Source organism: Urtica dioica, chromosome 1 (assembly GCF_054948205.1).
Source record: "Urtica dioica subsp. dioica isolate 48M chromosome 1, U.dioica_male_clone48M_v1_H2, whole genome shotgun sequence".
In the NCBI taxonomy this organism is placed as follows: domain Eukaryota; kingdom Viridiplantae; phylum Streptophyta; class Magnoliopsida; order Rosales; family Urticaceae; genus Urtica; species Urtica dioica.
Genome location: NC_142756.1, coordinates 17,725,891 through 17,749,379, shown reverse-complemented (window position 1 = coordinate 17,749,379; position 23,489 = coordinate 17,725,891). Strand labels below are relative to the sequence as shown.

Sequence of the window (23,489 nt, the reverse complement as noted above, 5' to 3'; positions counted from 1 at the left end):
CAAGGATAATCAATAATAAATTCACAGCAATCAATTCCATATTCGTGTATTACTAAATTTACATGGTATCAGAGCGTTTCTTTCTTTTATGATATTTCATCTCTGCATCATTTTTCTTATATGCTATAATATTTATTTCGGTGTTGTATTCATAGGATTTTTTATTTTTTTTTTTATTTTTATTGTCACTGATATCTCAATCAATATCCAATTCATTGTCATTCATATCATATCTTGATATACGTCCAGTGGTGTTTGTATTTCTCTTGAAAAGGTATTACACCATATGAGCTATGGAGGTACTGAGAAACTTCCCTCGCTGATTTGCTCTCTGACAAATACACAAAAATACAAGAGAATAATCCTTCACGTGACATGACCTTTGCCTTTTATTCTAACTAACTTGCTGACTAGACCACTACCCCCATTACCAAAGTACCCCTAATATCTTATTTAACTACCCTGCTACCCTTGTGTCTCCCAAAAGCCAACACAGCTAAGGCTGGCCATTTAATTCCCAGGCCTTTCCCTGCTCCTTTCTTCCTCCTGCTGTAGGTAGTTGGTGGTGATGTATCAATACCGGCCGCCCAACTTTTCACCTTGTCCTCAAGGTGAAACTCTGGGAATTCACGCTGAATGTCGGAGAAACTTTCCCAGGTAGCGTCGGATAAAGGCAAACCATGCCACTGGATCAACACATCTGAGTCCTGAGTTGCTCATGTGCGAACGCCCATAAGCCTCTCCGGTGTGGATACTATTTCCCGATCCGCGCTGAGTTGTGTGGGCAGGTTGTGCACTGTCTCCGTGTCCCCTATGACCCGGCGTAGCTGCGACACGTGAAACACGTCGTGGATTTTCGTCGAGGTTGGCAACTCGAGCTTGTAAGCGACTTCCCCGACGCGTTGTAGCACCCGAAATGGCCCGTAATAGCGCGGTGCCAGCTTCGCATTGGCCCGCGCCGCTGCTGTGCGTTGACGATACGGTCTGATCTTTAAGTAGACTTGATCTCCTATCGAAAACTTGACCTCCCGACGATGATTATCCGCCACATACTTCATTCGTTGTTGTGCTCGAGAGAGTTGACGCTTGAGTTCGGCCAAGATCTCGTCCCTCTCGATCAACATGGAGTCCAACGCGTCCACCTTAGTCGATCCAGCTTCAAAAGGCAGCAAGGCCGGAGGATCTCGCCCATAGACAACTCGAAAAGGCGTGGTGTTGGCACTCGTGTGATATGCCGTGTTATACCAATACTCGGCCCATGGTAGCCACGAAGCACCGAAGGTATGTCTCCAATGTCCGGTTCACGACCTCGGTTTGTCTGTCTGTTTGGGGGTGGTAGGCTGAGCTTCGTTTGATGGCTGTTCCGTGGAGTTTAAACAACTCGTCCCAAAACGAGCTCGTAAAGATCGCGTCCCGGTCAGATACAATGGATCGGGGCATGCCGTGAAGGCGAACCACCTCCTTGATGAAGGTTTTGGCCCCCGATGGTGCAGTGAACGGATGTCGGAGTCCGATAAAATGCGCGTATTTGCTGAGACGATCCACCACCACCAGGATGGAGTCTACTTCGTCGCTCACCGACAGCCCTTCGATGAAGTCCATTGACACGTCCTCCCATACCCTCTCGGGAATCGGGAGGGGCTGGAGTAGGCCCGATGGACATAGAGACGAGGTTTTGCAGCATTGACATACTTCACATTTGGACACGAAATCAGTCACCGAGCGTCTCATTCCAGGCCAAAACCAATTCAGCGCCGCACGCTGAAAGGTTCGCAGAGCACCTGCGTGGCCCCCGACCGGTGAGTGATGGTATTCACTCAAGATTTTGTGGATGAAGGGAGCTCCCGCTGGAATGACGAGTCGACCATGATATAAGAGCTTGCCTTCAAACAGCTCGTACCCCGCTGGAACAGCCTCTCCGACGAGGATTGCTTGCTTGATTCGCCGAGTGTTCGGATCTGCCTCTATCACGACTTCGACCTCCACGAAGTCCATGCATTTGTGGACACTCAGCGCGTGACATTCGGCTGAAGACACGCAGGAGAATGCATCCGTTGCCTTATTCTCTGGACCAGGCCGATATAATAATCGTGAATTGGTAACCAAGGAGCTTGGTCATCCATTTTTGGTGTTCCTCGCTCACGAGTCGCTGGTCGAGTAAATACTTTAAACTTTTCTGGTCCGTGCGTATGACAAAAGGGCAACCGAGCAAATAAGGACGCCACTTTTGGATGGCCAAGACAATAGCCATTAACTCCTTCTCGTAAATCGACTTAAGGCGTGCACGGCTGTCAAAACTTGGTTGAAGTATGCCACTGGTCGCTTGTCTTGCATTAGCACCGCTCCTAAGCTGAACCCGGAGGCGTCGGTCTCGATCTGGAACGGCTTGGAAAAATCTGGGAGGGCCAAAACGGGGGTGGTTGTGAAGGCGTACTTCAGCTCATTAAAAGCTTGTTCCGCCGCCTCATTCCACCCGAAAGAATCCTTCTTAAGCTGATCCGTGAGCGGCCATGCGATCTTCCCGTAGCCTTCGACAAACTTGCGGTAGTAGCCCGCTAATCCGAGGAAGCCCCGTAATTCTTTGATAGTGCTAGGAGTCGGCCACTGCACCACTGCCTCAATCTTCTGACTATCAACCTCCACTCCCTCCGCCGAGATGATATGTCCGAGATACTCTAGTCGTGGCTGGCCGAAACTGCATTTTTTTCTTGTTCACAAACAGCTTGTGGTCCGCCAGGATTCTCAACACATTCCCGAGGTGCTGTACATGGTCACTCATCGTGCGGCTATAGATTAGAATATCATCGAAAAACACCAGCACATACCTCCTCAACAATGGCTTGAAGATGGAGTTCATGAGGGCTTGGAATGTGGCAGAGGCGTTTGTCAAACCAAATGGCATGCCCTTGAATTCGTAGTGGCCCTCGTGAGTTCGAAATGCCGTCTTGTGCACGTCTTCCTCTCGAACCCTGATTTGGTGATACCCGGATCGGAGATCGAGCTTCGTGAAATAGGTTACCCCGTGTAGTTCATCAAGGAGTTCGTCAATGATCGGGATCGGAAACTTGTCGGGGATCGTTTCCCGGTTGAGGGCACGATAGTCCACGCAAAATCTCCAACTTCCGTCTTTTTTGCGAACTAAAAGGACGGGGCTGGAGAAAGGGCTGGTACTATCCTGTATAATTCCCGACTGTAGCATCTCTCGCACCAACTCCTCAATTGCGTCCTTTTGAGCCTGCGGGTATCGGTACGGTCGCACACTTACCAGGCCACTACCCTCTTTGAGAACGATTGCGTGATCTCTCTCATGCTGGGGCGGCAGGTCCGGGTGGGGCTGGAACACCTTTGAGAAGCCCTCGAGTACCTCGTCGAGCTCTGCTGGAACTTGCGGGTCCTCCGATCCTGCTTGCATAGCGCTCAACTCGATCAAAATACCATCCTCATCTCCTTGAACCTCTTTTACTAGGGACTTAAAAGAGATTGCTGAGCTCGCCATGGCCGGTGCGTCTTGAACCGTGAGAGTCGAGTTCGAACTCGCAATGGCTTGCCCTCCACGGACCATGATCGTCGAGTTCCCCGACTTGAACTCCATGACATGTGTATCCCAATTCACCTTCGTCGTCCCAAGAGTACGAAGCCACTGGATCCCCAATATGACATCCGAACTTCCGAGCTCTAGCGGCAAAAAATCTGCGATAATATCGACATCGGAAAAGGAGAACTTCACTCCTTGGCATAGTCCATTTCCTTGGACTACTACTCCCGTGCCCATCTTGATTCCATAAGGGCTCGTGCTCGTGACCTTCAAATTGAGCTCGCGAACCAAGGCTGCCGAGATGAAATTGTGGCTTGCCCCAGAGTCGACTAGAGCCACCGCGAGGTGACCTCCCACTGTACCGTGCACCTTCATCGTCCGCGGAGGTGGCGTTGGTATGAGCGTGTTCAGCGACACCTCGACCGTCTCCAAGGTTGCTACGTCGTTCTCTTCTCGCGCACCACCGACGAGCTCGTTCAGCGTGTCCTCGCTCATTGCGAAGCCATCCTCATCGGGCACAATCACGAGCAATTGAGCTCGCGATTTTTGCATTGATGCCCGTAGAAGTAGCGCTCATCGCAGCGATAGCACAACACTTTTTCTCGTCGATTCCGTTCTTCAGTCGTCGTCATTCGTCGCGCCGCCGGCTCTCGCCGACCGCCACCTCTCGTCGAATTCGAGCGATCATCGCGAGTTGGAGGTCCAATCGCCCTCAGGTTTGACGCAGGAACAAATCTAGGGTTTTGGGTTGTTGTATTTTTTTGACCTAGCCTAAATCCTAGTTAACCCTTCTTGGCCTGTATCTTCTCATCAATAGTCGGCCACGCTGCCAGTTTCGTGGTGCTCGAGGAGTCGCTCGAATGGGCTTCCGGCATGAGATGACTGGAATCGCCCGAGCACCGCCGTCTTCATCTCTTCCCACGATTGGATGTTGTTACGTGCATCACGCCACTGAAACCAAGAAACCGCCGCTCCTTCTAGTGCAAGGATCGTCGCAGCGAGTTTCTTGGTCTCGGATGATCCACACGCTGTGAAGTAGCATTCTGCCTGGAAGATCCAGTTGTCCGACGCTGTTCCGTCAAACAACGGCATGTCGAGACGTCGAATCTGTCCAACACATCCCTGATCTTGAAGCACCGCATACGGCATCGCCCGAGTCGGTGGAGCCATAGTCGCCGGAGTTGAACTCTCCTCCTCGCCCAATGGTCGCTTCTGCTTCGTCTTCTCGCTTCCGGATCTGGCGCCGCTCACCTCTTCCAGTCTGTCCTTCACCTCCGATAGCTCGAGTTGAATTCCTTCTCGAACGCCAGAGATCGTGGACTCCAACTTCTATTCGTATCGTGCCCATCTTTCTTCATTCGCTCTGCTCAACAAATCTCCAACTTCCGTCTTTTTTGCGAACTAAAAGGACGGGGCTGGAGAAAGGGCTGGTACTATCCTGTATAATTCCCGACTGTAGCATCTATCGCACCAACTCCTCAATTGCGTCCTTTTGAGCCTGCGAGTATCGGTACGGTCGCACACTTACCAGGCCACTACCCTCTCTGAGAACGATTGCGTGATCTCTCTCATGCTGGGGCGGCAGGTCCGGGTGGGGCTGGAACACCTTTGAGAAGCCCTCGAGTACCTCGTCGAGCTCCGCTGGAACTTGCGGGTCCTCCGATCCTGCTTGCATAACGCTCAACTCGATCAAAATACCATCCTCATCTCCTTGAACCTCTTTTACTAGGGACTTAAAAGAGATTGCTGAGCTCGCCATGGCCGGTGCGTCTTGAACCGTGAGAGTCGAGTTCGAACTCGCAATGGCTTGCCCTCCACGGACCATGATCGTCGAGTTCCCCGACTTGAACTCCATGACATGTGTGTCCCAATTCACCTTCGTCGTCCCAAGAGTACGAAGCCACTGGATCCCCAATATGACATCCGAACTTTCGAGCTCTAGCAGCAAAAAATATGCGATAATATCGACATCGGACAAGGAGAACTTCACTCCTTGGCATAGTCCATTTCCTTGGACTACTACTCCTGTGCCCATCTTGATTCCATAAGGGCTCGTGCTCGTGACCTTCAAATTGAGCTCGCGAACCAAGGCTGCCGAGATGAAATTGTGGCTTGCCCCGGAGTCGACTAGAGCCACCGCGAGGTGACCTCCCATTGTACCGTGCACCTTCATCGTCCGCGGAGGTGGCGTTGGTATGAGCGTGTTCAGCGACACCTCGACCGTCTCCAAGGTTGCTACGTGGTTCTCTTCTCGCGCACCACCGACGAGCTCGTTCAGCGTGTCCTCGCTCATCGCGAAGCCATCCTCATCGGGCACAATCACGAGCAATTGAGCTCGCAATTTTTGCATTGATGCCCGTAGAAGTAGCGCTCATCGCAGCGATAGCACAACACATTTTCTCTTCGATTCCGTTCTTCAGTCGTCGTCATTCGTCGCGCCGCCGGCTCTCGCAGACCGCCACCTCTCGTCGAATTCGGGCGATCATCGCGAGTTGGAGGTCCAATCGCCCTCAAGTTTGACGCAGGAACTAATCTAGGGTTTTGGGCTGTTGTATTTTTTTGACCCAGCCTAAATCCTAGTTAACCCTTCTTGGCCTGTATCTTCTCATCAATACGTTGGGCCAGATTCATCACCCCTGCGAGGCCCATGGGTTTAAGCATCCTCACCTTGGCCTTGATCTGCTCTTGAAGCTTGTTGACGAATAAGCCAAACAGTAAGGAATCGGTAAGCGTGGGTAGTGGCGCCGCAAATATCTCAAAATCGCGGCGATAGTCGGCCAGGCTGCCAGTTTTGCGGTGCTCGAGGAGTCGCTCAAATGGGCTTCCGGCCTGAGATGACTGGAATTGCCCGAGCACCGCCGTCTTCATCTCTTCCCACGATTGGATGTTGTTACGTGCATCACGCCACTGAAACCAAGAAACCGCCGCTCCTTCTAGTGCAAGGATCGTCGCAGCGAGTTTCTTGGTCTCGGATGATTCACACGCTGTGAAGTAGCATTCTGCCTGGAAGATCCAGTTGTCCGGCGCTGTTCCGTCAAACAACGGCATGTCGAGACGTCGAATCTGTCCAACACATCCCTGATCTTGAAGCACCACGTACGGCATCGCCCGAGTCGGTGGAGCCATAGTCGCCGGAGTTGAACTCTCCTCCTCGCCCAACAGTCGCTTCTGCTTTGTCTTTTCGCGTCCGGATCTGGCGCCGCTCACCTCTTCCAGTCAGTCCTTCACCTCCGATAGCTCGAGTTGAATTCCTTCTCGAACGCCAGAGATCGTGGTCTCCAACTTCTATTCGTATCGCGCCCATCTTTCTTCATTCGCTCTGCTCAACTGCTCATGGATCATCCCCGCCATCTGTGACAGCCGCTCCTCCCACGACGGTCCTTCCTCAACCACCGCTGCTGAGACATGTGAGTGTTTGTTCCCTCTCCCAATCATCTTATGCTCTGATACCAATTTGTTGTGAATTACAGAAATAACTCACAGCAATAAAGTCAAGAACCAAAAGAATTAGGGTAAAGAGTTTTGTTTGTATTTCTCTTGAAAAGGTATTACACCAGGTGAGCTATGGAGGTACTGAGAAACTTCCCTCCCTGATTTTCTCTTTGACAAATACACAAAAATACAAGAGAATAATCCTTCACGTGACATGACCTTTGCCTTTGACTTTAACTAACTTGCTGACTAGACCACTACCCCCATTACCAAAGTACCCCTAATATCTTATTTAACTACCCTGCTACCCTTGTGTCTCCCAAAAGCCAACACAGCTGAGGCTGGCCATTTAATTCCTAGGCCTTTCCGTTCTCCTTTCTTCCTCCTGCTGTAGGTAGTAGGTGGTGATGTATCATATACCTTGGTATATTTCAAAATCAAAGTCCAGTAACATACATCACTGCGTGAATTACTTAATGGCATTGAAATCATGATCATATATCTGTAGTCCTGCTTCACTTGTCAAAATTATATAAATTTGCATTAATTATCGATTATCAAGATACATCAGTATTTCCAATTACATATTTGCGATATTAAACTGCAAGAAATAATTTTGAAACAACACTAATTTGTGTTAACCTTTTTTCTTTCTTTTCTTTCTCCTCAGTCAGTCAACATGATCAGCGCTGTTGACACCACCGAAGCACAAATGTCCGGCGAAACTCCCGCCGCTGATCCATCTATGAGTCAACCCAACCCTTATGAGGTTCACCACTCCGACAGTCCATCCACTGTCCTCGTCACGCCTATCCTTACCGGCGACAACTATGGTTCTTGGAGCCGAGCAGTCACCATGGCACTGCGGGCCAAGAGCAAGTTCAGTTTCGTCGATGGCTCCTCGACCAAGCCGACGGACACGAACGCCGCTGTCAATTGGGGATGCTGCAATGGGGACGCTATCAACGAAAATATACACTTGATATTCTCACCGACTCTGGGCTTATTGGTTCTCGTCCCTCTTTATTCCCGATGGAACAAAATCTCAAACTTCAATCCACTGATGGAACTCCTCTTCCGAACCCATCTATCTTTTGCCGCCTCATTGGTCATCTATACATTCAATTTGCTATCAATACACTCAGCCAATTTATGCAAAAGCCCCACTCGGTCCATCTTGACGCGGCACACCGCATTCTTTGCTACTTGAAAGGTACAGTTGGCCATGGAATCCTCTTTCCTGCCTCTAGTATCCTTTCTCTCGTCGGATTTTCATACTCCGATTGGGCAGGATGTCCTACTACCCATCATTCCACCATAGGATATCTCACTATGCTCGGCTCAAGTCTCGTCTCTTGGAAGACTAAGAAACAACCAACGGTTTTACGTTCTTCTGCTGAGGCCGAATATCGTGCTCTCGCTGCCCTTACATCTGAACTTCAGTGGCTTCACTCACTCATGTCAGAACATGGATTTCCCTAAACTCAACCGATCACTGTTTATTGCGACAACAAAGCTGCAATTCACATATCTAAGAACCCGGTGTTTCATAAACGAATAAAACACATCAAAATCGACTGTTATTTTGTTCGTGAAAAAAAATTAATATTTGGACTCATATCCCCATCTTATTTACGTTCTTTCGACCAACTCGCCAACATCTTCACGAAGCCACTCGGTGCCCAAACGCTCGACCGTTTACTACACAAGTTGGGCGTTCTCGATATCTCTCCACCACCTCCACCTTGAAGGGGCGGGGGGGGGGGGGGGGGGTGGGGTGTTGAATGATATTTACTCATCATTTACTCTCATCATACACACTTAATTAGTTTCCTAATACTTTGCTATATCAGTTTTGTATATCCCGCTAGTCTGTTATCAGCTTTACATTCGTTTTAATTAGTTTCCTATTATTTTGCACAATCTATTGTAATTATACCTATATATATATTCAAGCCCAATCAATAATAAATTCACATCAATCAATTCCATAATCGTGTATTGCTAAAGTTACTGAGTGGGATAAGGGAACTGAAGAAGAGTAGTTCATGTGAGTAAAAGTTGCTAGAGGTCCACGGCTTCTAATATAAATACATTTATGTTTAAATGAATGATGTTGTCACTGGTGCCCACAAGAAGAGTTGTAGTCTTTACTTTTGTACATTTGATGTAATAAAGTCTCACGAAGACTCTTGCTTGTAATTGCTTATTTATTAATAAAAGTTGAAACGTTCATTCATCCTTCCTTGTCTGAAGCTTTATGATAAAACCTTAGTCTTTAGTCCATAAACAAACCTAACAACATATGAAGAGACAAATGTAGATTTGCATGAACAAACTCTTCATGGTTTGCTTAAAACAATATATTCGCAATCTAAGGATCAAAGGACAATTGCTCTTAGTACGATTGTTAGGAGAATCTATGATGTCTGGTTATGGGACATTGAGAGTTGGAGACTCTATAGTTCTTCTGGGTATCTTCCGAAGGTATTGAATTGACCAGTGCACTTCTAGAGACAAGATAAGAACATACCATTTAACCTCTTATGTCTCGAGGTCACTACGTATCAATTGCATCATGCTTACTCAATCTTGAAATGAGACATGCCATTTCATAGCTTACGCATTCTCATTTGAGAAAGTCAGAGTTTGGATTCACTATGTGATTCTTAACAAGACCTATTGGTGAAGTATTAAGTTATGAAGATGTCATGAGTAACTTTGTGAAGTTCTCATAGATATGGAATTCATGTACAAGATTGCTGAAATGCAATGTATATCACCTCATGCTTTGTTCCTTGGAATGTGAATAAATGAACTGGCCAGTGTCCAAATTGAGTCATGACTCTTTTGGATAAATCAATGTGACTTGTTAGCTCCTCGTCAATACATTGTTTCTAACTTATTCACAAGCGACAAAGGAGTTTAGGAAATAACAGCTAGAAGGGTAAAATGGTAATTTTGTAAATCCCGACTAGCTGATGATATTCATGAAGGGTAAACATAGATAATATTCAGTGGATCCACTCATCACAACTAAGTTGAATTCTTGAGTAGAAAATAAATTCATTTGAACCAAGAGATTCTCAGTGTCAACTCTTTAGTTGAGTCAGTTGACATTAAGCTAAACTTGGAAAAGGTTTGTGAACTTTTGAGTCCAAGTATTTTAGCTCAAGCTTTGTTCATTTGGATCCATGAGGTCACTGTCACAAATCATATCGAGTAGGAATAGTTAAACTAGAAGCTAAGTCAAAACAAGAACGAGACAAGTTTTACGAAAATTGTCAAAAGGGTAATTTTGTCTTTTTGGACATAGAATGAAATGAATGTCAATAAATTTTTTGACATGGTCATATGATGACTTAAATCACTCGTCCATAACAAGTTTATTGGAACTTGTGGATTAATTTCATTTCATAGAATTTTACTTGAAAATTCTTAATGGGCTTTTCTTATGTTGTCATGAACAAGTGAAGAAAAATCTGGAACGCCCTTCTAGAAGGTCTTACACGCCCAACACCCAAAGAAAAAAGAGAGATTATTTTGTGCATTAATGTATGAAGATACTTGCGAAAAGAAAAAGAGGAAACAAATTTCCTCTAGAAGGAAAGTGAGGTGGGCGGCTATTACAAGGCAAGGGAGAAGCAAACAAAAGAGGAAACAAATCCAAGGAGTCATGAAGACTCTCTTGGCCGTGTGCCTCTAAAGAAATAAAGGGAATATTGCTCATGAATATGTGATATTCTGTAGAAGAGAAAACTACCTTATTGAAGGTAAACCCTCTCCTATAAATAGAGCCTTCGTTCCCTTCATTTTATTCATTCCAAAGTTTTAGAGATTGAGAGCTTCTCTCTCTAGCTTGACCGCCCACTCCCCTCTCTCTCTCTCTAAGTTTTCTTTCGTTTTTGTTTTGGCGCCTAGGTCCACATTTGACCTAGTTTTTTAGCTCTTCGACTCTAAACTTGTTCTCGAGTCGTCGTGTTTAAAAGTGCCCACACACTAATTCCTTTCTTTCTCGAGTGATTATTGTGATTGAAACTTTCGTGGTTGCTCGAGTTCCCGAGGAAAGAAGAGAGATGTGCTGCGAGGGGAGACGAACGTTTCAACCATCCAAAGGCTTCTCAACGTTCAAGCTTCTCAAAGGTTAGTAAACTTATAATGCTCATTTATAGTTTTAATTTATATGTACTTGCTCTTTGTCTAGGTTAGTAAAATCGTTTTACTTGTTTTAAAGAAAATTTTTAAATTCCTCCGCTTGCTCGAAGCGTTAAATCTTTTTTTAACCCTAGATCAATTCCAACAAATGACGCCAAACAATGTTGGCATGGCGAGAGTTTATTAATATTTTGCGACAACTAGTAGCGTATATTCGGAGATGGCGACAAAGTACGCGTTTCATAATTAAAAACTCAATCCACGACCTTTCAATTTTTTCTCTCTAAGTCCTAATGCTTAAGAGAGTTTTCTCACTCCCGCAGTGTGCCTTTACCGACCCCCACCATGGACGACATGATTTGGGAAACTGTAAGGTGTGTCCATCTCCGGCGAAGACGAAGTGATCGGACTCGAGGACGCTTGGATTGACGAGGGTAAGGAAGAGGTCCGGTTTAGTCTCTTGGGGAAGCTTCTCACGGCTCGGTCGGTACGACTAAACTTTTTCAAAGATCTATTCCAAACCCTCTGGAATCCGTCAGTCCCTCTCGATATCTCCCAACTAGCACCGGATAAGTTCCTCTTCACTTTGGCGACCGACTCTAACAGATCGAAAGTGTTGGCGAACGAACCCTGGCATTTTGACAAAGCTCTTCTCCTCCTAAAAGAACCGATCTCCAAAGAAGGCAACCCCAACGAATTCTGGTTCACGTCCCTTTGGCTCTAAATCCACGGCCTTCCAGTGTTCGCAATGACCCGAGCCATAGGCACATTCCTAGCGAATCAAGTTGGCCCGACCCTGGAGATAGAGACTGACGAGCGCGGACATTGCTTCGGTCGTTTCATTCGTATCCGGATTCGCTTCGACATTCGGAACCCACTCCGGCGAGGCATCAAAATCAAGCTCAGAAAAACAGGGGAAACTCGTTGGGTGGATTTTCGCTATGAGAAGTTACTCCTCTTCCGTTTCTGTGTGGCCTCCTCACCCATTCTCTTCGGGACTGACTGGCGAACTTCGACGCCGCCACTGCTTCCCCCCTACCTTACGGTCTTTTCTTGTGCGGATCAAACCTGCGTCTATCGGCCGGAAAACCAGCAAAGCTCTCCATCGGTGCTCCTCCACATTGCTCCGCCACAACCCCCCCGCCGGACTCCCTTACTTCCCAAAATACCATTCTTTTGATTTCTCTGCCACGTCAACCCATATCTCCGACTTTCCCGAAATCCGCCGTATCCACGTGACCAAATCCCCGACTCAATCTTCAACCAGCTCACTCCCCCCAAATCCCGCCTACCTACTCCCCCTCTACCTCACCTCAAATCTCGCTCGTTTTTACCTCGCCTCAAATCCCGCTCGATCTTATCTCCCCTAACCTCACGGAGTCCCCTTCAATCCAGCCCTACCCTTTAATCCCACACATACCCGACCCGACCCACATCAGCCTCATCCCCGTCACTCCACCTAAAGGCCAACCCAATCTCCCATTTCCCTTTCCCCGGTGGAACCACACCCACCCCAGCCCAACCATCCCTGCCAATCCCATCGGTTTCTCTACTCAGTCTCCCAAAATAGACACGCCAGAATTCCCTTCCCCCACCTCTTTCTCCCTGGGTCCCTCTCCCCACAACGTCAAATCCAAAATCCTAAGAGGCACCTAGAAGAAGCTAGCCATAGAGAAACATTCTAACTCTCCAGGAGGGTCACACACGACAAAAGTGATCAAAAGAAAGATCATTGGCTCTTCCAAAACACCCAAAGACGACAAGGTACGAAGAACCGTGGATGATGCAATCATCTCCAGCTAAGGATGATTTGCCTCACAGCCCCGCCGGGTCCAATGAGTTGCCTGGCATGGATTGCTCGGGGTTTGGGGAGCCCTAAGTCATTCCTTAAACTCAGAGGTGTCCTTCGTCGCCTCTCCCCAGGTCTGGTTTTCCTCTCTGAAACCAGACTCTTCGGTCGTCGTGCTCGTGACTTCGGAGGCTGAATGGGCTTCCCAAATTGCTTCGCTGTTGATAGTCGCGGTCAGAGTGGCGGCCTTCTCCTCCTTTGGCAACCGGACTGGTCCGTTCACATCCACGGCTTCTCTCCCTCTCATATTGACACTACGGTCACTGATCCTGATGGTCGTCTTTGGCGCTTGACCGGCTTCTACGGCCATCCCGTGAGAGACCAGCGCCATCACTCTTGGAGTCTTCTCCGCCGACTCCGAGACCTTTTCAGCCTCCCATGGTGCTGCTTCGGTGACTTCAACGAGATTCTACAGTACAGTGATAAAGTGGGTGGCTCTTCTCGCCCAAGACTGGGAATGGTCGACATCGCAAATTGCCTCGACGACTGCGAGCTACGTGACCTACCCGCGAGTGGCGATCCTTTGACTTGGGACAACGGTCAAGCGGGGGCTGCCAATATTCAGGAACGTCTCGATCGGGTGGTCGTCGATCAACCGTGCTCTGATATTTTCTCGGACTCCTGAGTCTCTAATCTCGGATTCCATGGCTCTGATCATCGTGTCGTTCAAGTACTCCTCGACCCAAGTCGGTCCCAAGACACTCCCCTTCTCGTCTTTTCCGCTTTGAGCCGTGGTGGTTCAAGGACGACGAGGCTGCTGAGCTCATCAATCTTCACTGGAATTCCTAGCCTCACCGAAGCACCGGTGACTCCCTACTGGAATGCCTCTCGCGTTGTGCCGAGTCCCTCCGGCGATAGAGCGTCGCTAAATTCGGCCACCTCCCAAAGAAAATCCGAGAAGCCGATGCCCTCCTTCTACAAAATGGCGCCAGATCGTGCTCCGCGGTCGAGCAGATTCGCGCCTCCGAGAAAGAGGTCTCTCGGCTCCAAAGTCTCGAGGAGCATTTCTGGAAGCAGCGTTCTCGTATTGATTGGCTACGTGAGGGCGACGCAAACACCAAATTTTTTCACTCCAAGGCTAGGAGTCGAAAGAACAACAACTCAATCCGCGGCTTGGAGGAATCCGACGGGACGTGGACCGAAGAACCCGCCGACATTGTACGCCTTACAAAGATCTACTTCTCCGATATCTTCCACTGTTCGTCACCGTCGTTGGAATCCCTTCGCCTTTTCGAAGACACTCCCATCTCCCAGCTCTGCCCCGCCGAGCTCATCGCGCTAGACTCCCCCCTTCATCGCGCTAGACTCCCATCACCGATTTGACTAAGGTAGTCCTCCATGCTCGTGATGTTTTCTTCGCCATCCATCCCTCTAACTGGCCAAAAACCCGTTTCTTCAAGTAGTCAAAATTCTTGGATCTATTCCGGCTTAGGAAAAGAGGATTTCCAGGATATGTGAGGTTTTGCGGACATTGAGCCATCCCAAGTTTTGCTTCAATCTCACTTCTCATCTCCCCTGAGCAAGTCTTGAAAAAAATCATCCCGAATTTTTGCACGTTAAGTTGTCGTCTCGACCATCCTTGATAAACATGACCACATCCACTTCTCCCCCATTGGCCCGGAAAAACAAAATAGTGTCGTCGACGAACATCAAGTGGGAGATGCTAGACATATTATGACCCATATTGATGCCATGAAATCCCCCTTCCCTTTCCTTCCTCACTAGTATCCTATACTAAAGACTTCATAAGCTATAATGAATAAGTATGGTTATAGGGGATCTCCTTGCCGTAATGTCGGGATCCTTCTCTCTAAAGGGCTTCCATTGAGGAGAACCGAGTAAGAGACCGTGGTTATGCATTGCTCGATAAGCCTCCATTACTCTCTCTGAAAAGCCAAAGCACCTTAGGACTTGTAAGAAAAAGTCCACTCCAGCCTATCATAAGCCTTACTCATATCAACCTTGATTCCCAAGAGCCCTCACCTCTTTTTTCCTTTTCATCGTGTGCATAATCTCCCTTGCCAAGATTTTTATTCTCGTCAATACAATGCCCCGGGAGGAATTTGCGCAACCTTGCCGTGATGATACGAGTGACCACTTTGAAAGAAAAAATTGCACAAACTAATAGGACGAAACTTATCAAAAGTGTCGGCTCGTCCCGTCTTGGGAATAAGCACCACATGAGCGTGATTGATCACCTTATGAGTTTACCATTCCTAAAGAATTCTTGGACAAAATCCACGAGCGATTTTCCCACCACATCCCGATACTTCTTATAAAAACTCCTTGAAGGCCATCCCGTCCCGGGGTCCTTTAGCCTATTCATTTTCCAATCTTTTTTCGCACCTCCTCAATGGTAGGGATAGCCGTAAGCTCCACGTTTTCTCCTTTGTCTATCACTGGTTGGATTAGGCCATCGAGATCCGAAGGAAATTCCGGACAAGTGGAGGAGTAAAGCTCTCCGAATTTCCTTTGGATATGATCCCCAATTTCATCCCGAGAGTCTATCCAAAGCCCTTCTTCCGTGCGGAAGCCCCCTATGTCATTCCGTTTTCTCCTAACCGTAGCTAGGGTTGGTGTGGAAAAATCAGGTGTTTCTATCCCCGTCTTTCAATGAAACCTCTATTGAGTTTTGTCTCCACACTTTTTCAAACTTTCTATTTATCCTCAGTATGAATGTTGTGTAGGATATTTCTATGGCTAAAATTTAGTCAAACACCAAATTCAACTTAGTTAACCAAATTAAAAAAAAAAAAAAAAAAAAAAAAAACAGATGTTGATTGAAGGAAATAATTTAAAGGAAATTTGCTTGAACATGGTTAAAATGTAGTTTTACTCTAAAAGAATAAATTATGAAACAAAAAAGGAAAATAGTTTTAAGTGATACACGACAAATTTGACTCGGCAAACATAAACATTGATATTACTATCTTAATTAATTAATATCATTAAGAGGCTACTTGCATTTGTTTATCTTTTTAAACCTAAAATTTATTGATTCATACATATACGTTCTTCGTTTTGCTCAGTATAATACTTTAACTATTGCATTAGTTCACAATGTACTTACAATGTTACATTTCGTGAATATCATTAACTAAACGAAATGTACAAATCATCGTTTTTACCATTTAGTTATTATTTCATTCAACTTTTTTGTTCATTGTGAAAAACAAAAGCTTAATAAGTGAGATTTCTTCAACACGTCAATAAGCTTTAGTCAAGCAATTCATTTTATTTATTTACTTTCTCCATGAATAAAGCTAGATGTATATTGCATTTCAACAATTTTGTAATCGAATTCCATATAGGTAAATCTCACAAGTCCAAATGCGAGTAAGCAATCATGCACTAACTGTTGGGTTAACAATCCATCATTTAGGATCTTTCCCATTGGATAAGTCAATTTTTATAAAGTGACATGAAATTGTATCTTCACTTCATAGTCGATGTAATGGAGAATATACCCTTTTCATTTGTGACATTAAGACTTTGATCATTTTAAATGGGTTTTTTTTTTTCTTGGAGTCTTGAAATTTCACCGGACAATTCAATATATTCATATAAGACATCTAGCAGAAACTTTAGAGTCGACTTTCCAAACCATGAGACAAGGCATCAATAGTTATCCTAACAATTATCACTTCTTGAATTCTATTGTCTTTCTGATCATTAGATTACAAAAATAAGTTTTTAATCAAACTCATAAGAAAAAGTGTCTTGCAAACGTCTTTACTTGACTATTATTTCGTTATGCACTGTTTCAAGACGTAACCTTAATCATCACATAAACTCGTTTAAGAATGAATGCTTCAAATTTATTAATGATTTATTTAGTATTACCCATGTAAGTCTCAAAATAAAAATTAGAACATGAGTTATTCACATATTCTTGTGGAAATGAATCTAACACAAAATTCAGATGCTTCTTCACCTTGCATATGGTCACTTGCTTATTATTTAGTATGATCTTTACATAATTTATAATGATCATACTAAATACAATGAAAATAATTTAGATCATACTAACCATATTTGATGTATTTGAGAAAATTTAATTATGTGAACACACGCACACGCGTGCGCACACACACACATATATATATATATATATATATATATATATATATATGTGGATTAAATAAAATTTGTTTGAATAGGATAAAAATAAAATTCGCTAAAAGAAGAAATCATAAAACGAAAAAGGAAAACAGTTTTAAGTGATCCACGACAAAATTGACTAAAGGAAATTTGTTTGAATAAGATTGATTTTTTTCTCTTAAAGAAAATTTTTGTAAAAACAAAATGGAAAATTATTTTAAGTGATACACGACAAAATTGACTCGGAAAAAATTGAAGATAATATCTTAATTACTATCATTAAGAGAATACTTATCTTTGTTTAGTGATAATCTGGCCCCTTTTACCAAAAAAAAAAAAAAAAAAAAAAATCAAGGTTCCAACCATTTTATTTGCGCATATATTACATGGTATATATTTGCATAATTAAATCAAGGTGGCGAACTGGCTAAATTGTGTGTGTGTGTGTATATATATATATACACCTTTGTACTGTTAATTGTAAGTATATCAATCTTAAAATAAGTATAAAAATAAGTTGAGACGTATTTATATGACCTAAATATATGAAGTTTTGCCTCACTTTATGTTTATTAGAAATTTAGAATATCTTACATCGGATATCTATGCAATTCAATGCGCTCTTATATATATATATAAGAGTGTTTGGCAATCATAGCTTTTTGCGACAATTTATTCATCTAATGAGCACTAAACCGACTTCATGCTAATAGATAATAAAAATATATAAAATAAAAATACAAATTTTTTTTTTTTAACCAAAAATCACAAATGCTGTGTGCACCCATTTACGTATACGCGCAGCAATATAATAATAATAAAAAAGAAGAGCTTTTGTTATTCTTTGTTTCTAGAAATAATAGATAAATAGGCAAAAGTATAGTGTGTCATTTTACAAAACAAAGGGTGGAGAAAGAAGAGAAGCGTCCAATTCCAATCCATTAAAAGAGACGTAGCAACCTAGCATGCAAAACGGGCCGAAACGAAAGCTCACCCCTTTATTTATTTAAACCCCTCTTCTCTACCCTTTCACAATTATCATAATATTCCCTTCATTTTTCACCTCTCTCTCTCTCTCAAAATCTCACACACCCAAGTCCTCCACTTTATTTTGAGCTTGTGTTGTTTGTGTGTGTTTCCACTTCTCTCTCTCTCTCTCTCTCTCTCTCTCATTCCTCTCTCTGTGGGCATGGCTAGATTGGGCGTTAATAACTCCGGCGGAGGAGAGGAGAGAGGTGTAGGGACGAAGAAAGGGCCGTGGACGGCGGCGGAGGACGCGATGTTGTCGGAGTACGTCGGGCGACACGGCGAAGGGAACTGGAACGCCGTGCAGAGGAACGCCGGACTTTCCCGGTGCGGCAAAAGCTGCCGGCTCCGGTGGGCCAATCACCTCCGACCCAACCTCAAGAAAGGAAGCTTCTCGCCGGAGGAAGAGCGGACCATCATCGACCTCCACTCCCGCCTCGGCAACAAGTGGGCCCGGATGGCATCTCAGGTAATTAATCATATTATTAATAACCCATCTCATCCGTACAACGGTTCGTATATCGTTTATGTATATTATTATATTATATTATATTTGATTCTGCAATCATTTCAGCCGGGAATCTTATCTCTCTGTTCTTCTTCGCTTCTCTCTGCTTGACTCGCTGTCCTTTTCTTTCTTTCTTATTCTTATTCTTTCTGGTTCTCAAAGCCCCACCAGCTTCGCTATTATCGTATAACTGTAAAGATAAAAGGTGATTGCATATCTGAGTCTCTTTCTTTTTTGTCATTATATGGGTCCGCTTTTGACTGTCTTTCTTGACATGACTTTCATTATTATTTTTTGCATTTTCCGATCTGCTTCTTATTTTATATTATATTATATATTATGTGATTTACCGTTGGGTAACGTATAGCTATACAAACGGCTTTACACTAGTATAAATAACGATGAAACTCAGATTATTAATTATTTTTTCAACTCGGTAATAAATTTCCTTAAAAAATACTCTGTTAATGTGTACCTTCTGATTTTTCCCTTTGACAATATTACAGACACTAACGTACGAATGAACCAGCATTTTACTAAATACATTTTCTCTACACAATTCTCTCAACAAAATTTAGGAGAAAGAAAAAAACACTAGCGCACGAATATTTGTTTTCATTTTGGACCCAATATATCTATTTCATTGTTTATCTCCCTTTTATTCGCTGTACGTTTTTTCCTTTATTTTTTTCTTTTTTAGTACACTCAATAGATGGCAAGAGCGGAAATATATGAATGATGATAATAACCAACTGCACCCGAAACAAATATATTGACAACTACAAACAATTAATTAATCAAGATAGATATTTTATTTTCACTATTTTTACATTTAAACAGATAAAGCTAGCAAGATAAATAAATCAAAACTTTCATTTAACAAACGTTAACATTCATGTATCAAATAGACAAGTTAATTAGATATATATATATATCTGTGTATATATATATATATATATTAGTAATTTCTTAATAACTAATAATAAATAAATATCTTAATATATATTTTTGCAGCTGCCAGGGCGAACGGACAATGAAATAAAGAACTTTTGGAACACAAGAACAAAACGACGCCAAAGAGCCGGCCTTTCTCTTTACCCTAATACTAATATTAATATTAATATCAGCAATAATAATATTATTAGTAGTGATCAACTCCAACAAATACACCAAATTACACCATCTCTTCAATACAGCTCTTCATCTTCATCATCTTCCTCATCATCACCATCTCTACTCTCACCCAACAACAACAACAACAGTATCTATAATCACCCTCTAATCATTGCTAATAATAATACAAACCCATATGGCTTCTCTCTCCCAGTCTCTCATGTGAATCAGATAATCATGCCGTTCAGTCATTTGATTCCGACCAACACCAACAATTTCTCTCCTTTGATCATAAATCCTTACTACAACTATTATAATAATTATAATATCGGTAACAACCCTAATCCGATGATTCTCGCGGCAATGGAGCTTCCTTCGAGCCAAACGCCAGCCACGTCAGATCACGACAGCAACACTCCGAGTGGTTTGCTGGGAGATCTTGTGGGTGGTGGCGACGTGGGCACACTTAGGGAAAATGTTGATGAAGAGGATGAAGATGACGTGGCACGCTCCAAGTTGGCTGTTTTGGCGAACGAGAACGAGGCGAGTGAGATCGGCGGAGTTGCTGAGAATTTCAGCTCTTGTGACCACTCTTCAGTCGGTGAGCCCTTTCCTTGTGCCCTAAATTATATTTATTTGTCCCTATAATTTGTTCTAATTTATTCTCAACTGGGTAGTTTTTTAAAAAGAAAGATAGTTATTGAGTAGTCAGTGACACTGACAATTACCTTGGATCAAATAGCTAAGCTAGTTTTTTTTTTTTTTTTTTTTTTTAAGTTCATACCAACTTTATTTTTCTTGGGTCACAAAATACGTAGCATATTAATAAACTATTCAATTACGATAAATTAATTAGTATTCCACCAAATTATTTAATCATAAGTAATTTAGCCAATTTGTAAGATAATTTGTTTTTAGCCGTATACTGAAATTATAGCTTAGAATTAGTGACATCATTAACATAATTCATCTTTCTTGATTTAATGTATAGGAGTAGTGGAGCAGAGTGATGGTCCATTGGACGACGACTTGATGAGCCTTCTCAACCATTTTCAGTCATCGGCCACGCCGGAGCAGTCAGAGTTGTATTCGGCCGCCGGAAAAAGTGATCGGAGTACTTCATGTTGGTACAACATGCATTGAAGAAAAATATGAGGACACATCAACAAATTGCCTGGTTTTTAAGTGCTTCTAATTCTACTTTTTTTAGACTTTTATCCGGGGTGTTTATTTTTTAAAATATGTTGACGGTGACGTGCCGGATTTCATGGAAACGAGATGGATATGGATAGCCTATTTTAGTTGTTGATGTGGTAGAATTTAGAAAGAAATTTTACAAAATAGCTGCTAGCCTGTTGTTATTATCTCGTCTTAGATAACAAGAAAAATACACGTCTAGCTTAATTATAGCGTAAAGAACAAAATTAAAAGTTGATAATAATGAGTATGGTTTCTTTTTTACAAACAACATTGTTCAAATCATTTGGCGATATAATTAATGTTAAAATAGAGAATCTGAATATTTTTATATAAAAAAAGATATCGAAAATCTGAATATGTAAGGCTTTATTTTGCACTTTTATCCCACGTCATTCATAATTATATAAATATTCTTGTGGTCAGAAAGAAAGTTTGATATTAAAGGAAAAATAAATCATAGGTTCTTCACGCGCATTGTATGTCTTCCACAATCATCGGCCTTATTTCCGACATGATCTCCAATATTTGTACCCGCAAAATTGAGATTTTATTATACAAGAATGAAAATGTGTTTCACGTTTGCGCGTTTTGGCTTTTTTCACTCCGGTTCGCCATGGATTCAGATTATTCCAAAACCCACGCAAAATCTCTTAAACCGTAGAAAATACGAAATCGTGTAATACTCTAAAGTATAGAAAACGAAGAATTTTCTTTATGTGAAAAATGTATGCAGTATATATACTCCATTCTTTGATATTATAGACGTCACGTATGATGTATTTGTGTACATGGAGGAAGCCATAAAATATGTTCAAAGGAGACGAATATAGCCTAGAACATTCAGTATATATTTATAATGATATAAATTAGATACTAATTATTATTAAGTAACTAACTAACCAAAAGTAAATTTATTTTTGCGAAATAGCTAAAATTCTGTTAATTTTACAAAATAGTCATTAACAGAAATTTATGAGGATATAATATCCAAATTACATTTCAGAAATTTAGTTGATGGCCCAAGTTGGCCGCTAGAATAAAAAAAATAAAAAATAAGTCATTAGATGTGTTGACCATGTACGTATGAAGTATGAACAATTAATAGTACAAAATAAACAATTAATATTAAAGCAAAAAAAAAAAAAAGAAAAAAAAAAAAGAACCGTGATCTAAAAGTTCAGTCAAGAAACCATTAAAATCTTCGCCCAAAGTAAGGAAAAAAATGATGGTTATTGTAAATACTATTAATAAACTGAAATTATCATATGATAGATATCGGATCTAAAAGTAATAAATTAGTGATGACGATGTAGTTTCGAAATTGAAATTGAAACTGAAGTGAATAGTGTACAAATTAATTGATATAAACGCAAGTTAACTTTTATAACCATGAATAAACATTAAAAAAAAAAAAAAATTAAAGAATCGATCCAAAAAAGCACGATAAAATAACACATATAACCACGAAAATTTCACATAGCATATAAAACAAACCAATATTAACCAAAATTACCATATAAAATTCAAATTATTTTTATACGTGAATTACTCTAGCAGAAAGAACATACCGGATGTCAATTTGAAATTATACTCATAATAAAACCGTACGTAATAAGCTCAAGAATATTTTCCATAATGATTAATTTCCACAAAATTAATTGAGGGATTTAATTTCCACAAAATTATGATTTTAATATTAAATAGTAAATTCAATCATATTCATTAATAACATAATAATAAAAAATAAAAAAAAAAACGTTGTGTAGGTTTACGATTTAGTTCACAAACGTTGACTACCTCGTTATTCTAGTTTTGTTACAAAAGGTTATTTATATAAAAGTTATTGGGATCAATTTTGTCATGTAAGCATGGTTGGCTATATTTAAAAGAAAAAATATCATATGTCTTCGTTGTGTTTAATCGAAATACCGCGTTTAATCCCACAATTTTTAAAAATGTCAAAAGTGTCCCTTCCTATTATAATACCAACAATACATGTTAAAATGTGGTTACATATCAAAACCCTTCCTTTTTGTAAAATTTTGTTTTTTTAATTAAAATGCAACCGATCATTTTACCCTTAATGAATTTTACCCTGAATTATATCTATAATAAAATAAAAAAACAAAATTATTGTTTGGCTCGCGCACTTGGTCTTCCATTTCTTCTTCGTTAAGGACTTAGCAAAGGGGAGAGAGTTACATGGTTTCAAGCGAGAAAAACTTTACATAGAGCTGTTGATCATGACAAATATGGAGAGTTTGATTGAGATAGTCAACCGAATTTAGAGAGCTTGGACGGTTTGCTCGCACTACTACAAATGTTGGATTATACAACCCACTTTCTACAACGTTTAACATAAGCGTTGTAGAAACTAGGGATTCTACAACGCTTAACATAAGCGTTGTAGAAACATAGTGTTTCTACAACGCTTATGGCTAAGCGTTGTAGAATCTCGGTGTTTCTACAACGCTTATGGATAAGCGTTGTAGGATCTGATGGTTTCTACAACGCTTAAAGCTAAGCGTTGTAGAAACTTAGTTATTCTACAACGCTTTTGTTAAGCGTTG

At 42.3% G+C, this 23,489-nt stretch overlaps 1 protein-coding gene across 1 annotated transcript; it reads left to right on the top strand.

Moving 5' to 3' along the window:
* Positions 1-18,261: 18,261 nt before the first annotated feature.
* MYB101 (myb domain protein 101) lies at positions 18,262-21,062 on the top strand. Its single transcript, XM_089621095.1, has 3 exons — positions 18,262-18,567; positions 19,621-20,320; positions 20,711-21,062. Exons 1-3 carry the CDS (start codon positions 18,262-18,264, stop codon positions 20,860-20,862), a joined length of 1,158 nt encoding a protein of 385 aa, XP_089477221.1. The 3' UTR covers positions 20,863-21,062.
* Positions 21,063-23,489: the final 2,427 nt, after the last annotated feature.

Excerpts from the sequence above, each read along its gene's own strand:
- MYB101 (XM_089621095.1), top strand. The coding sequence starts at position 18,262 with ATGGCTAGATTGGGCGTTAATAACTCCGGCGGAGGAGAGGAGAGAGGT. Across the intron at positions 18,568-19,620 it reads GGGCCCGGATGGCATCTCAG|CTGCCAGGGCGAACGGACAA; the intron begins GTAATTAATCAT and ends ATATTTTTGCAG. Across the intron at positions 20,321-20,710 it reads TTGTGACCACTCTTCAGTCG|GAGTAGTGGAGCAGAGTGAT; the intron begins GTGAGCCCTTTC and ends TTTAATGTATAG.